Source organism: Odontesthes bonariensis, chromosome 3, assembly GCF_027942865.1.
Source record: "Odontesthes bonariensis isolate fOdoBon6 chromosome 3, fOdoBon6.hap1, whole genome shotgun sequence".
NCBI lineage: Eukaryota > Metazoa > Chordata > Actinopteri > Atheriniformes > Atherinopsidae > Odontesthes > Odontesthes bonariensis.
Window position 1 is genome coordinate 2,719,981 of NC_134508.1, and position 17,063 is coordinate 2,737,043.

The 17,063-nt window shown below is 43.4% G+C and overlaps 1 protein-coding gene across 1 annotated transcript; it reads left to right on the forward strand.

Moving 5' to 3' along the window:
* Positions 1 to 7,009: 7,009 nt before the first annotated feature.
* LOC142377647 (nuclear factor 7, ovary-like) lies at positions 7,010 to 9,335 on the forward strand. The gene has a single exon (XM_075461955.1). It carries the CDS (start codon positions 7,010 to 7,012, stop codon positions 8,393 to 8,395), a length of 1,386 nt encoding a protein of 461 aa, XP_075318070.1. The 3' UTR covers positions 8,396 to 9,335.
* The last annotated feature ends 7,728 nt before the right edge of the window (positions 9,336 to 17,063 follow it).

Below are 17,063 nucleotides of genomic sequence, written 5' to 3' on the forward strand. Positions count from 1 at the left end.
AGTACAAACTACATTTTCTAATATCAGTACATTGCTGTATTGTTTTCTGAATGCTTTTACAGAACCATGTAACTCTGAAACCACTTAATGATGAACAGAGATGTAGACTTTTTGCACCACTCTGCTACAAAATAACAACAACACGGCAACTATGAGCCAACAGTGCAATAGTACTTTACTCAAACAGAAGGAAAAACATTTTTTCATTCATTCGTCTTAAAGTATTGGTGAAATAAAGACACAGGTAAAAAAAAAACAAATAACTTCTCCTTTAAGAAAGATACTTATTTTATTCAGTTAATTTGTTATTTTATATTAAAGTGAATTGCTGGATAATAATTTGTTTTCCATGTGTTCATGTCACTCAAAAATATGCATCTAATTCAATTCAGGTTCGAGTCAAATAGTTAAAAAATTGTTTCCAGGCCAGGAAGGGTGAAGGCAATCCGTTTCGGCCGACCCTTCTAATGAGGTGTCCCTTATTTATTTTTCGGGGAGTTGGCAACCCTAGTTGGAACTCACACGAGCCGCAGCTGGTGCCGTATCCGTAGCAACGCCTTGTTAAGCCTGCTCTGTTCTAAGACTGCTTATGAGGGTGGAGCCAAGATGGAAGCCCTGTTATAACAGCTTGATGTTATAAATCTGATCTGTTTTTCTCCTTTAAACTGATAGTGAGGGGAATTTTGAAAATACCCACAATGCAATGGGAAAACGCATTGAAAAGCACTTAACATTTTGGGGCTCAACAAGCATTTTGAAAATACCATAAAAGCTGTATTTTAAACAGGACCTTGATAAAAATGACATAACTCTTTTCAGCAGACCTGTCTTCTTTATTTTGGGCCTCGCAGATTGAAAAGCACTTAAAGAGCCAAAAACAGCCCTATTTTGGAGGCCTCATAACTCAGCCATACAGCATCACAGAGACATCATTCAAAGTTTATATGTGACAGGAGACTCTCAACTTCAACTGAAGTAAAGGGTTTGTTGATAGGGTGGGCAGTAGATTGGCACCCATCAAAATTTTTTCAGAAATGTTCTAGTTTGTAGTTATTGTGTATTTTTACTGTAATAGCTGCTGGTTGTGAAGGTCAGAGCTCAGATTCAAAGCCTTTATGTCTGTTCTGTATGTCTCATATCTGTCCCAGATTTACAAATAGTTATAAGCGCCTGCCTGTGGCAGTGGTACCACATGATTGAAGAGTTTCATGAATCATTTTGTTTATTATCAATAACTATCATTGGACATTAATTAATATTTGCTAATGACCAAGCCAGCTGCTTCTTGATCCCAAACACAACCAAAGCAATGACTTTGCCACATTTTCACCAAAATCTTGTGTAATGAGAAATTCAGGTTCTTCATTAATGTGTTGTGTTTCTCTTGGTTTCCCTAAAATGTTTTACAACAGAACTGCATGAACTGCTTCAGCTAATAATGTTTAACGTCATATGGTTGATTTTCCAACATGCTCTGTACTAAAGATGGAATTTGAACTGTCTGGACAAATATGTGTACGTGATGAAGACTGTATGAAAGGACCGATCTTAGCTTCAGTGGGTTGTCCAGACTCCTGAACCCCCGCGGTTGAAAGAGGCTGCACCCTATTGGGCCGAATAGTGAGACTTGGTGTCTGACTCTGATTATTGCTGATTATTGCTGGTTGTTCATTCTGGTTTGATTTATTATTCTGTAATAAATTATTTAAATCTTAGGAGACTTATTGTTGTCTTTGCTTCCTCTCCACAGAGCAAACAGTTGTTGCCTCTACAAACTTGAACATTAGACAAACAATCAATGTCTCCATTGCAGCTAATGGAAATGCAACTGTAAAAGTACAACAGGAAAATAAAGACGAGGTTTTAAAAAATCATTTAAAAAAATTACTTTGAAACATTACAAAGAAGCTGAGACCCTTAAAGGTGATGTTCATTTTTTTTTTTTTTTAAACCTGCACCTGGCTCATTTCTGGCACAAAATACGTTCATCTACTCACCAATAACAGTTTGGTGAAAGTCGGCGTCCTTCGGAAGATATTTAGATCACTCAATATCCGCATATATCCATATAACGGGAGAGAACAGGGCAGAGACAATACAGTCTCTAAATAAGACCCTATCTGTCTTAATTTCACCAATACTTTAAGCCGAATGAATGAATGAACGCGTACTATTGCACTGTTAGCTCAGAGCTGCCGTGTTGTTGTTATCCGGGGCTATCCAGGGTTTAAGGAAGCTTTCTGGACACGGGTCTAGTGGGATGACGTCATCGACACGCCACTTTGCTTAACTTCAGACCTCATTGATGTTGTTAACACATGTTATCTTTCAGGTGTTTGTCCAAAGGCTCTAAAAGCAGTGATCAAGCCATCATTAAAAAACAACTGTTTGGACTCCTCATAAAAGAAGGATGTGGCAGAATCAAACCTCCAGAACTTATTTTCAGTCCTTTAACACATTTTAAGTAATAACTCTCTAACACAGAGAACCTTTTTTCCATCCAAATCTCTGAATTAGTGTTTTGGATCTTTTAAACATTCTATTTTCAGATTATGGACTTTAGCTCTGGGCTGCACAGAGGTGGGGTGGTTAGCATCATCAACTCACAGCAAGAGGGTTCCTGGTCCGAATCCCTACTGGAGCCTTTTCTCTGTGGAGTTTGCATGTTCTCCTCATGTAAACTCTGTTGAAACAGGCTTGGTCAAACACAGGAACATTTTATTGCCAACCAGGTCCATATTGGAATTACAGATTTATGCATAAAATCTGGAGAGATCTTCAGAGCCCCAAAATCCATGCAATCTCTCCCTCTCTGTGGGTGCTTCTCCCGTTAAGTAGGGTGAAACCTTCCCATATTTGGTAACCCTGACGATGCTGCACTTCCTCGCCACCCGGCACATAGCCAGAAGATAATGTATTCATATCTGGTGGGCCTCGGACCAGCGGAAGATAATGGATGGATGGATCTGGTGGGCCTCCCCATGATGCACTCAGTGAGGAATGTGTTTTTTTTCAAAATGCTCTTTCGAACATCTGTTAAGTATCAGACACTACATATTTCCCCACTTTGGGACTATTTAGAGTCCAGGCCTCATTACAGAAACTTCCTAAGTCTGAAATCCTATCTTATCTTAAGATAGGAAGGGATTTAGGAATTTTGGTATTACAGAAGGAGGTTTCCTATTAGCCATTCCAGAACCATCCTAAGTTAGGAATATCTTAACTTAGGATGCCTAAGTTAGGAGACCATACACCCTGTCCTAAATTCCAATTTTTAACTGACAGTTAGTGAAATAATGGCAGCAGCACAGTTACTAGGCGTGTTTGAAGAGGAAGAAAACAGAAATTTAATGGTGGAAAGGCTACTGAGACCACACAACGACATGCTGAATTTTCCTGATGGGACTTTGATGTCTTTTTATCTTTTTATATTTATTTTTTTATAATTTATTAATTTTAAATTTATTAAATTTATTAATAAAATCTTCCAAACAATGCGGCCTTCCTCTCCTCCACCGCCCCAACCAACGCCTCCACCTCTTCATACGAGAAATTAAAAGCTCTCCTTTTCTTTGAATTGTTTGCGTCCATATTCATTATTAATTATGCTAGAACTATCTGGTTTTTTATCTGGCTGCCCCGATGAAAAAGTCGTTGTTGTTACATTCTATCAATCTCCTGCACATTCGAAGTGGCAGAAACAGACACGACCAATCGAAAAAATCTATATGATAGAGTAGTTAGGATTTCCTCACTTAAGTTAGGATGAGCAGTTAGGATTTGTTCTGTTATGTGGCCCCAGAACAATGAAATGATATCACAAATATGTGTTATAGCAAGTGACTGAACCCTGTCTGTGGACCTGTGCCAAAAAAAGCCTGATCGTTCGACATTATCTGTATCATAAAAAAACATAGTTTAAATCTTTTTAAATGTCCGGTTAAGCACTTTGCTGCTCTGTTATGAGACTCAGCTGATCCTAAGTCAGATTTTGCTCTTAAACCAAGCTTTTAAGGCTGTTCACCTCTTCATTTTCTCCATTGGTATTGACTTTAAAGCCGATTAAGAAAAAAATATTAATGTCTGTCAATAAAATCTGGGATCTAAACGCCAGCGCTTCCTCTAAAATCATTTCCGTTCTAAACTTATAATTGTGAATGCGACCAGCTCACACACTAAGTTAGCAGGCAAAATGCCTCTCTTTCCTCTCTTCTCTGTATTCTGCACTGCGAGTGTAACAAGGGTTCATTTGGCTTGTGTATAATTCCACAAAATGATTGTTTTTAAAATGACATTTATAAGAATAGTCAGGTGGAACTTTTGTTTTCTGTTTCTGTACATTCTTTTATGGGGGAGCAACGCCTAAACTCTTCCTCTTTTTTCTGATGTTCGGGGAGGAAAGGATGAGGAAAATAAAGACCTTCCAAAGAGCAGCCGTGTGGTCTCCATTCGTTCTAACCTTAACACAACGCAGAGGTTTCATACCGGTTACACGAGGACGGTCCGCTTTGTGGGGACACACACATTAAATTCTATTGTCAGCAGGGACTTTTCAAGGGTTAAATATTTCCTCAGGACTTCATTTAGATCCTGGTGCCTGTAGAGGGAACACACCAAAGGTTCCTGGAGAAAGTTTCCAGGATGGAGAAGCAGGCATGGACTGATAGTCGGGCGTGCCGGGCATTTGCCCGATGGGCCGACGTGCTATTTGGGCCGGCAGATCCGACATGTATATTAATAATATGTGTTATTATTATTATTATTATTATTATTATTATTGTTGTTATATATCGTCATCATCATCGTCATATCTACATAATGCATGAAGAAAAATTCAAATCAGCAGCGCAAGAGTCTGTTCCGATCAACCGGCCCTTACGACAGGCAACTGCAGCCCATTGGTTATCATCACTGACAGTCTAAAAAAGGGCTGGGCCAATCATGAAATAGAAAAACACCTTCACTCTCCGTGTTCACTTAGTGATGGATAGGAAACGCAAGGGAGGCGCGTTTTCTCTTTGTTTTCTCTGCACGACAAAAAGAAACGCGAACTTCAAGGGGACGCTGCGAAATGTGTCAAACTCACTGACATGTTCGCAACAGCTCTTCATCTGCTCCTGTGACTGATGTCAAATATGGTGGTGGTGGTGGTGGCTGTAGTGGAGGCGACGGCGAATCGAGCAGTGAACATGTCAATGCAGCTGCTGCAGTATTAGAACCTGCGGTAAGCTGGACAGTTTTCAGAGCCCCAAACTATGTAATGATAGGATAAACCAACCTACCCCTTAAGGAATGTGATAAAATAACATAACCCCAATAAAATTATGTTGGCTAATGTTCCATGGTCAAGTTAGATTGTATAGTAAACACAGGTGCTGCTACCCATAAACTTCATGCTACCACTAGCGGCTAATGATGAATTTTCTAGCCTACACTGAGTGCATGGGAAAATATGCCTAGGTTTGGCTAATACGTCTATGTCTTCCACCCTGAACTGAACACTTTTCAATGCGAGAACCTTAAAACCACTATTCACCAACAATAACAGAATGTAGCATGCAAATGTCATCATTAGACTATCATTGTTTGTGGGTAGAGTAGCCTTGGCTAGACCAAGGCTAAATGAGGTTTTGCCAAAAGGCAGGTAGTAGTTTCTATTAAGATGAATAAGGTCAATGAAAGAAAGTCACAAATTTTTTAAATCATATTATTTTGCTATATCATTTTGCTTGTTATGCCAATTAGGCTGTGTATCTGTATTTGTATACATATGTATACTGTGTATATGTATGACTCTCTAAGAGAGTCAAATAGTATTTCAAATGTATTTCTAAAGCCACTCCCCAATATGAAAAGCGAGTTAGCACTCTGATTTCATCATTAGGCTAATTGTTGAACTACTGTTAGAAGAAATTACATAATTTTTGTGTCAGTGTTATGCTAATGCAGCTGTGTCTGTCAACCAGACAATCCAAGAACTCTGGAACTGACTGCATCCTTATGTGAAAAAAAACACACACAGTGACAACACGTTTTGTTGTGCCAGGTTGAGAGAGCATCCCAAGAAGAGGAGAGTGGTAGTGTGAGAGAGGAGAGAGTTGGCGAGACTGAGGAAAGACATGGTGAGAGAGATGAGAGCAGAGAGCAGGAGGAAATCGATTACTTTAGATTTTCTTTAGTTTAGTTGCTTAACTTTTTGAATCACCACCCACAACGAAGCACAAAAAATCCAGTTGTGCAAAAGGTATTCACCACTAAAAATGCAAATTTTAAGTGTCCACTCTCACTAATTTCCATTAACCCATGCCTCAAGGTATTTATTTTTTCAAAATTTGCACAGTTGGTACACACATTCAGTACACCAAAAAAAAAAAAACTGACAATGTTTGTGTTGTGCAATGTGGTGGGCCAGTCTAGTCCAAAATGCCAGCGCCGATTTTTTGTCCCAGTCCACCCCTGTACAAGTAAACACTGGAGGAGGATGGGAAGCTTGTTGAGTTCAGCTGCTTATTCTTGTTTTTAACAAAGTTTAAATGTGAGCTGCATCACAACAAAATGTTTTACATTCTTTATAGAGTTTGTTGTTCTGAACTGTGCAGATAAAAATATAAAACCTACTTATCATTAACTTCCAGAGCTGCTGGCAGGTTTATCTCTGAACTCTGGAACGAAACACACCTTAGTTACAGGTGAGGCAGCAGGTCTAACAGGTTTAAGCTCCACCCGACTGAGCTGAGACGGAGCAGGAAACAGTCAGAGATTCTTCTTCACTACAGAGAGACACACAGACGATCAGATTCACCTTCAGACCAAACTCACAGCTTCCTCTGAGCGAGTCCAGCTGCAGGAGAGAGAAGTGGAAACTTCAAGCTGCTCACACTCCACACACTGAAGGTGAGTTTGACCAAAAACACCACAAACAGTCAGTTTGATGAAGTCAGTAGAGCTGGGAGGGGAGCCATGGCTGACTGTATTCTGTCTGCTGTTTTCAGCTTCACTCACAGACTAAATGGCTTCCAGATCAGAGGAAGATTTCTGCTGTTCGGTCTGTCATGAGATCTACAGAGATCCTGTTGTTCTGTCATGTAGCCACAGCTTCTGTAGAGACTGTCTGAGGAGCTGGTGGAAGGACAAACCAACACAAGAGTGTCCAGTTTGTAAGAGAAGATCTTCAAAGGACATCCCACCCTGTAACCTGGCGTTGAAGAATCTGTGTGAGTCCTTCGTACAGGACAGAGATCACAGAGCTTCAGAGGCTCTCTGCAGTCTGCACTCTGAGAAACTCAAACTCTTCTGTCTGGACCATCAGCAGCCGGTTTGTATCATCTGCAGAGATTCAGAAAAACACTCCAACCACAGATTCAGACCCATCGATGAAGCTGCACAGCAACACAAGAAGGAACTTCAGAAATCTCTGGAGCCCTTAAAGGAGAAACTGGAGCTCCAGAAGAAAGTTACAGAGAAGTTTGATCAAACAGCAGAACACATTAAGGTCCAGGCCCGACACACAGAGAGGCAGATTAAGGAGCAGTTTAAGAAGCTTCAGCAGTTTTTAGCAGAGGAAGAGGAGGCCAGGCTGGCTGCACTGAGGGAGGAAGAGCAGCAGAAGAGTGGGATGATGAAGGAGAAGATGGAGGCTCTGAGCAGAGAGATGGCAGCTCTTTCAGACACAGTCAGAGCCACAGAGGAGGAGCTGAGAGCTGAAGGCGTCTCATTCCTGAACCACTACAAGGCTGCAGTGGAAAGAGTCCAGCGCTGCCCCCTGCTGGATGATCCACAGCTGCCTGCAGGAGCTCTGATAGACCAGGCCAAACACCTGGGCAACCTGGCCTTCAACATCTGGAACAAGATGAAGGACATGGTCTGCTACACTCCTCTCATTATGGACCCAAACACTGCTGGTTCAGAGCTCATCCTGTCTGAGGATCTGACCGCTGTGAGTGCAGGAGAGGAACAGAACCTTCCTGATAATCCAGAGAGGCTTGATTATTACAGGTCTGTTCTGAGTTCTGAGGGCTTTAACTCAGGGACTCACAGCTGGGATGTCGAGGTTGGAGACAGTAAATGGTGGAGACTTGGTGTGTTAGCAAAGTCTAGTTATAGGAAGGGATATATATCGACTGGATTGTGGATGATTGGGCTCTATAAAGGTAAATACAAAGCATGTTCACCAGCAGCTGAACTCACTCTTCTGTCAGTACCAAAGAAGCTCCGGAGGATCAGAGTGAATCTGGACTGGAACAAAGGAAAGCTGACGTTCTCTGATCTGGATACAAACACACACATACACACCATCACACACACTTTCACTGAGAAGATGTTTCCATATATTTATACTGATGATAAAGCTAAGATGTTACCTCTGAAGGTCTCAGTGACGGTGGAACAGATCTGATGTGTTCAGGATGAAGAACACAGTTCACATGAGACTTTATTGATCTGTGTGAAACTCAGTGTTTTCATCTTCAAACAGGAACATTTTAGATGTATTGATCTGATCTGTCAGCAGAGCTGCTGTTTGGCTTTAAACTCTGATCAGTTCAGTTTGATCAGCTTCATATCTGCTTAATAATCTGTACTGATGAAACGTCACATGAAGTCGATGACCTGAAGTTTAGTTTTGCTGTGGCAGCGGCTTCACCTTTAATTTTAGTTGCTGACATGTTCAAACGTGTTCGTTAATCTGTTTAACATCCATGTTCTCAGCAGCGATCAATAATCTGTATTTTCACTGTGTTCCAGGTACATTTACATGTTTTTCTGCCTTTATAATGAGGGATGCTCTGATCGCTCAGCTGCTCATCATCAGATCAGACTGATCAGAGAAATATGATCATTTTAAATCAGTTAAACTCTGATCACAGACATCTGAATATAAAATGTATCTGTAGATATAATATGGATCATATATGTGGAACAAACTCCCAGATAACTGCAGCTCTGCATCAACTCTTCTTCTTTTAAATCAAACATGAAGACTTTCCTGTTCGCTGCATTTAATGAGCAGGAATCATTTGGCCTGGAGGACTCTGATTGATAACTCGTAACCAAAGAACCTTTTTGTGATTTGTAATGGAAAATGAATTCTTCTATGCATTGTATTGAGTGTTACTGTGTATAACCTGCAGATGACCTTGTTGCCAGATCCCAACACATCCCGTTTTTCTCTTTCCTCCCGAGAACACGGTGTGCTGGTTGTATGATAAAGCTGCACTTTAAGCAGGATAGAAGGGAAGCTGGGACTTGCAGCTGTGTCTGTGTAACCTCGACTGTAGCTGGGGAGGAAAGGTAGATAAGAACGCTCAACTACACCCGAGGAGCGATGACGCAGCAATGTGCATTATAATCGACTTGTTTTTGTCTCGGTGCTCAGAGCAGCTCTGTACTTCCTGCTGTGTTGTTCTCTCTTGCAAGATATTATTAAAAGCCTCTTATCTCCTCAGAAAATAACCGACTCTGAGCCTTACTAACATTTCCACCACAGACTCTCAAACGCTTTTGTTTAAGTTCAGCCTCCACATTCGTTTCTTTGCACATCTCCTTTGCAGCTGTCTGTGCATCAGAAAATCCAGTGGTTCTGCAGCAGGTGAGGGAATGGCTGGTTTTCTTTAGCAGGTTGGCAGCGACCTCTAGCTGCACGGAGGGTGATTGCATCAGTTTACTCACACGCTGGATCTAGCTCAGAATGTCATACATGGCTGTACAGATGCGAATGGATCCAATCTCCTCAGCCAAAGACTGAGCTGCAACTCTCACCAAAGGGTCTACAGTTGACTCCCTCACCTCCAGGAGAGCCTCTCTGATTTGCCTCACTGCCTCAATGCTTTTTATGTCAGTGTCGAGGGTCCAATTCAGGTCATTTGAGACTTTAGATCCCAGTAACTTGAATTTCCAGCAATTATTTATTGATTATATTTATCATCTAGTCGTACTAACAGTGGTCCATAAAAATGAGGAAGAGTGTGAGCAGCCTGTGACAGCACAGTCCCTCCAAAAGTTAAAACACACGCTGAGCTAATCCTATAACTGGGCTGATTAAAAAGAACTTGGGTCATGCAGACCCCTCCCACAGATTAACAGGCAAATTAGCTGAAACTAGTTTCAATGGGGGTTTTTATCACACAGTGAAACTAAACCAGCAGCAAGCCTACTTAGCAGTCAAAGTATAGCAAAAAGCAGCCTGGTACACAAGAAAAATGTTACTTACTTATTCTGGATGAATCCAGGAGTTCCCAGTCCCTCCAAAAGTTAAAACACACACTGAGCTAACACACTACCTGGGCTGACTAAGAAGAACTTGGGTCATGCAGACCCCTCCCACAGATTAATAGGGAAATTGGCGAGTCTTGGCTGACACTTGTTTTAATGTCGGCTGGCAATGTTGGCTGAAAGCCAACTTTTCGTGTAAAATTAGTTGCAGGGGGCTAAAATAAAGCTAGATATGATTAGCCACAACCACCTATAGCCGGCTTCAGTCAAGTACAATTAGCTCCATTTTGTGCCACAACATTCACATTGTTTCAGCTGCATCTTGTGATCCCATCACATTGTCATGGCCACACACACATGCTCACAGACACTGATGTTGTATATGGTCATTGGGTATGTTTACTGTGATTAAAAACAGCTGGTTGCAGAAGTCATAACCTCCATGTCTGCTGTTGTTGAGTTCAGCTTCTAATTCTTGTTTTTAACAGAGTTTGAATGTGAGCTGCATCACAAAATATAAAAATGCAGATAAAAATATAAAACCTGCTGATCATTAACTTTCAGAGCTGCTGGCAGGTTTCCCTCTCTGGAACAAAACACACCTTAGTTACAGGTGAGGCAGCAGGTCTAACAGGTTTAAGCTCCACCCGACTGACCTGAGACGGAGCAGGAAACAGTCAGAGATTCTTCTTCACTACAGAGAGACACACAGACGATCAGATTCACCTTCAGACCAAACTCACAGCTTCCTTTGAGCGAGTCCAGCTGCAGGAGAGAGAAGTGGAAACTTCAAGCTGCTCACACTCCACACACTGAAGGTGAGTTTGTATGGAGTAAGACAGCTTCCAAAAAGATGTATCCATCATTCTAACCATTCGTACTCGTAATGATAAAGTTGTACACAAAATTCTGCTGTCTTACACACGAGTCTGAGCAATTATTCGGGTTAGGAATGTTTTTTTATGTGAGTATGAATCTAAAAGCTGTGAGTGCAAAGTCATGTGAATACAACTCTAATTTCTACGACTACGAATTCTCCACTGTGAACACGAATTCAAGTGTGTGGGTACAACTCGAAAAGTGTTGAAATGACATCACATAGCTCACAGGGGAAAGTAATCGAACCCCGATTGCTCCAACCGCGCATGCGCCAAAGATGGCCGACAGGAGTGCACGCACCATGGATGTATTAATACATCCATGGCATGCATGGTTACGCATTATGGAAAAATGACGAACATCGTGCAGACCCCCCACAAAAGAATACATTTTTGCGTCGTTACATCCCGATTATGTAAAATACGGCTTCATAAACGGAGGTACCGAGGCAGTGCCGAGAGCCCAGTGCGTGGAGTTTGGGCTATCGCCGTCAAATGACTGAAACAGACTCAGAGCAACGCTGGAGGCTACTCTGAGAGTGAGCCTTTCCCCATCCCACCCAGACTGGATCTGACTGTGTCTCAGAGGCAGGCCCGAATGTCTCATTAGGAGGTGAAGATTAAAAAGATGGAGATGTATTACTGTTGTTATTATTGTTGTTATTGTTGTTGTTAGTGTTGATTTGTCAGATATAAAGATTCTTCTGGTTCTTCATGCCTGCTGAAGCAATTGTCAAATGACTTTGCAGATTATAAGGCTATAGTTTCATTTGCACTTTATTTTAATTTTATTTACAGTTTATTTCATTAAAAAAAATATTCATATTATTCGAATGTATTTATTTTGTCTCCCTTTTATGGATTCATTGATTTATATATATATTTTAAATTTTTTTATTATAAGTAAAATCTAAATATTGGTACTTTTTCAATTAAAAAGCCTGACTTGATCCTTTAAAAAAATGTATTGTCCCGGCTTGATTTGTGCCAGGAATTATCAGCCTGTTCAGTGGCTTGATGTGTGCAGGTTTACATACACATGTCTAATAAAAGTCTTTGTGATGATCCCATTTTATCATGTCATTTTATTTGACAAGGATCTGCTTGTCAAACTGTAAGTGGATTTGGTTTATTATTGAATACAAATCAAACCGTGAGTGAGGTCAATTAAACCTATACAGTGTAAATATTTAATGGGCCCTGGGCCACTTTGTACTATAAAAATTGGGCCTCAAGGTAAAAAAGGTTAAGAACCCTTGCCTTAGATATCACTACTCATGAGACACACACACACATTAGGTCTTGGGGGGTGCTAGCACTGAGTGGTATCTGATGGTATCTGGTGTATCTTTGGGTATGTAGGCTGTCCGGAGGGCCACGCTCACAGTTCCACAAGGTTGCCTGCCCCTCAATTTTAAATGCTCACTATTAGGAAATATCAAAGAGCCAGAGGGGCAAGGGGAGGGGTCTTCCCACACCCCTGTTGCCTGGTTGCTGCCTGGGGCGGGAGGGGCCAGGAGGAGGAGTTGTCCTGCTGGTTCGGGGGCTGTGGTGGCTGGGGGGCTGCTGGCCCCCGGATGTGCCCGCTGCGCAACACCCCAGCGGAGTTGGGGGATGGAATGTGTGTGTGGATGTGTGTTTATTTATTTTTTTATTTTCTTATTTTTATTTTTATTTTTTTCTTATATGATTTATGGGGTGACTGGGTCTGGGTCTTGCTGTCCTCTGGCCTGCTTGTGTTGTTCCTGATGGGGGGGGGGCATTGCTTCTCCCCGCTGCTCGCGGCTTCACCCACCTGTGGGCACGTCTTGACTCCCGGGGCGCTTGCCCAGGGGCACTGGGGCGTGCGCTGGCCCACTGCGCTTGGCTGTCTGGGGTTCCTGGCCCTTTCGGGTGTTGGGCGGGGCCTCTGCCGGGGGGTTTGGTGGCGCTCGGGCTCGCGGGGGCCAGTTCCGGCACACGGCCCATGTCTGGGTGGCGGGGGCCTGGCGGGGCTGGTAGACTGCTGCCTCTGGTCACCGAGGGGCCTCTGCCCGATGCTTGTGGGGGCTCTGACCGGGGGCTTCCTCTGCTGTCTTCTGGGGGGATGTGTGGTTGTCCCTACGGTGGGCTTCCCGGGTTCTGTGCTCCTTGGGGGCTGTTGGTGGCCTGGGTGTCCTCTCAGCCTGCTTCTCATTGCTCGGGGGGTGAGGCTTGTGGCCCTATACACTTATACACTCATATTTAAGCATGGTTATTATGTGGGACCATCTATGTGTATTGCATGTTCATGCACACACGCACACACATTAGCCCAGTAGCATGTTCGCTAAGCAGTTGTGTTGTCCTGTGGTTTAAGGTCATCTGTATCCACAGTTGTATTATGTGATTGCTGCTGTTTGTGCTTTTTTGTTTGTTTGTTTGTGTGTTTGTTCTCTGTTCCTGGTGCCTCGAAGCCTGGATTCCCAACAAAAGCCGTGGATTGTCTTCAGTTTTGTTTTTACAGGTGTAGCAGATGGTTTTCTGATTTTTCATTGTTTTTGTCTCTTCATATTTCTGTTCTTTTTTTGTTTTTCCTTCTTCACTCTCCCTCTCTCTCTGTCCCCCGGTCCGGTTCGGCACTATCACATGTTAAGTATTGTAACAAAAAATAAATAAATAAAAATGAGGAGTTGATGGGCATCAAGGGGAGCTTTACATTCATAAAGCTTCCCTTTGGCATAGCAAATGTGTTTGGCATGAACGGTATTCAGATTACAATTCCACTGCCATAATGCTGGACAGGACAAGGGGTTAAAAAGAAAAGAAAAGAAAAAAAAAAGATGTGCAAAAAACCCACAAGATTTCACCCAAACATTTCATTATAAAATGTCATAATGGAAAATGTAAAATAAGCCTTAATAAATAAGTTATTTTACTGCTATTTATACTGTTGGGTAGATTAATCTGCAACAGTGAGCTGTATTTGATCAAATTTAAGGGTTTGGACATTGTAGAAAAGTTCTGAAGTCCTATTGAGGGTTGATCCATGGCAGCATGACTGCAGCAGCGACCATCACATCTGCTGACCTCCCTGACAACAACAAGAGAGAAACAATTCATTATCACAGCTGCAAAGTAATGCTGAAAAAAACGTACTTAATTAGTTAAAGACCGGTCAGCTAATGCCTCACAATGCCAAAAGAATTATTAAATGTATCATTACTATAGGCCTTTATGGTATTTTGGTAATGTTTTAAAATCTAACAATCAAAACAACTTTACATAATGTCACCTGACAATTAAAAGTTAACGGACTTTGAAATGATCACGTTAATTACCTCACGTTAGCCTTCGTTAACAGCTTTCAGTTAGGTCCCTAAATCCATTCCATTTTTAACTTTAACCCTCTGGGGTCTAAGGCCTTCCAAAGACTTTGAGGCAGTTGTCACCACCTTGACATTTTCAAGTATTTCAACTGTAAACATCTATGCAAAAGTGACACATATGGTTGTATTCTGAAAAGCCTCAAAAAAACAATGAGAGTGAAGTGAATGTAATATAAACACGTTTTATTTAGATTGAGGGGAAACACAACTGTACAAAAAAACAGGTTTTAGAGGTCTTCAAACAGTGCAAGAAAACACACTATAAATGTATCTAGCCAAGACTTTTGAAGGTTGAACCTTGTAAACAAAAGTGTTGGCTGCATAAAAGTAAAAAGTGCAGTCAGAAATGTTTTTTTGTTTTCACATAAACTGTAAAAAAGTAATTGTACCTCCAGGCAGTGTCTCTGTTAGTTGAATACTAATTAGATGGGTGTGTAACACCCCTGATTGCCCCCACCCCCCTGTCACTCTCCATGTGATAAATGTCTGTCACTGGCAGGACATTGCTGCCTTCCCCCACATGCTGGCTGAATGGGGCGTGTTCTCACCTGTGAATAGCCACTCAATCACCTGGTACTTTACATGTGAATAGCGATAGGTGTGGCCTAGGAAGCTGCTACAGTCTGAGAGTACAGAAAATCCAAAGATTTCTGTTCACTCTCTTTAAAAAGGGCCAGCTATATAATTTATTTAAAAACATATATATTTGAAAATTAGAAGTTTCAAGGTTTTTAATGGTGTCACTTATATGTTTCAATGACAAAAACTCACAGAGTTACAGATGTGTTTTTGGAGATGTCAAAAATCCCGCCGGTGGGCATTAGACCCCAGAGTGTTAACATCGACATTTCATGCAAACCAAATGTAAAAATAAGGATGTCTAACGGTGCGTTCACACCAGACGCGGTCGGGCGATGCGATTACATACAAAGTCAATGCAAAGACGCGATTAGACGCGGATTCGAGCCGGCGGCGCGATGAGGCGCGGTGGGGCGGCGCGATGAGGCGCGGTGGGGCGGCGCGGTGAGGAGCGGTGAGGCGGTGCGGTGATGCGGTGGCCGCCGCGCGAGTGAAAATATGCGATTCGTGCGAGTTCAAAAAATCCAACTTTGGCGAAATATTCGCGCCAGACAGCCTATCAGCGTTGAGATTCTGGACGACAGTGACGTGGAGACAGATGGACAGGCCTGTCTGTGACATGCAGGTGAGACTGCACATGGAAATTAGCTTCTAAGCTACAATCTGGTGCAGGTCATCTCTTTACTTTGTAATTAATGTACTTTGCACATTGTCCCTGACAAAATAAAATAAAAAAATTAAATCACCGCCTTCTCCAGGAGTTCCGTCTGGATGACGGCCGCCTCCAGCGGCACCCCAGGCCCATCAGGACCCAGCCCGACGACCCGCTCGGGAGGACCGGCGCCGCGATCTCTCGGCAGGACACCAACCACAGGCGCCTCGCAACTGAAACGGAGCCGCGGCCCAGCTGCGGAGCGCCTGCAGCCGGCGTCCCGCCGAGAGATCACGGCACCGATCCTCCCGAGCAGGCCACCAAACTGGGTCCCGGCGAGCCCGAAACACCGCTGGAAGCGGCTGCCACGGGAGGATTGGTGGCCGTCATCCAGACGGAACTCATGGAGGACCGGCGCCGCGATCTCTCGGCCCAGCTGCGGAGCGCCTGCAGCCGGCGTCCCGCCGAGAGATCATGGCACCGATCCTCCGTGGCGGCCGCTTCCAGCGGTGTTTCGGGCTCGCCGGGACCCAGTTTGGTGGCCTGCTCGGGAGGATCGGTGCCGTGATCTCTCGGCGGGACGCCGGCTGCAGGCGCCGGTCCTCCCGAGCGGGTCGTCGGGCTGGGTCCTGGTGGGCCTGGGGTGCCGCTGGAGGCGGCCGTCATCCAGACGCAACTCCTGGAGAAGGCGATGAAATTATCCGAGCTGAATGCACCACCGGATGATGTCACTGACCCAGACACGACGGCGTGTGCGTTTCAGACGAATCTCGGACTGCCACAGCAGGTACAAGGACGCGATCAGCCATGGATAGCCCCTTGAGCTATTCACTCGTTTTTTACTCGCGCGAAAGAGGCGTTTGAGGCGATGGAATTTAATTTACACCTGCGGCAACGATCGCGCGATGAAGGCGGTGCGAATATTCGCATCGCGTTTGGTGTGAACGCACCGTTACGGTGCGTTCACACCAAACGCGGTCGGGCGATGCGATTACATACAAAGTCAATGCAAAGACGCGATTAGACGCGGATTTGAGCCGGCGGCGCGATGAGGCGCGGTGGGGCGGTGCGGTGATGCGGTGGCCGCCGCGCGAGTGAAAATATGCGATTCGCGCAAGTTAAAAAAATCCAACTTTGGCGAAATATTCGCGCCAGACAGCCTATCAACGTTGAGATTCTGGACGACAGTGACGTGGAGACAGATGGACAGGCGCTGTCTGTGACATGCAGATGGAAATTAGCTTCTAAGCTACAATCTGGTGCAGGTCATCTCTTTACTTTGTAATTAATGTACTTTGCACATGGTCCCTGACTAAATAAAATAAAAAAATTAAATCACCGCCTTCTCCAGGAGTTCCGTCTGGATGACGGCCGCCTCCAGCGGCACCCCAGGCCCAC

Bases quoted from the DNA above. Each gene is read 5' to 3' on its own strand.
- LOC142377647 (XM_075461955.1), top strand. From the start codon at position 7,010: ATGGCTTCCAGATCAGAGGAAGATTTCTGCTGTTCGGTCTGTCATGAG.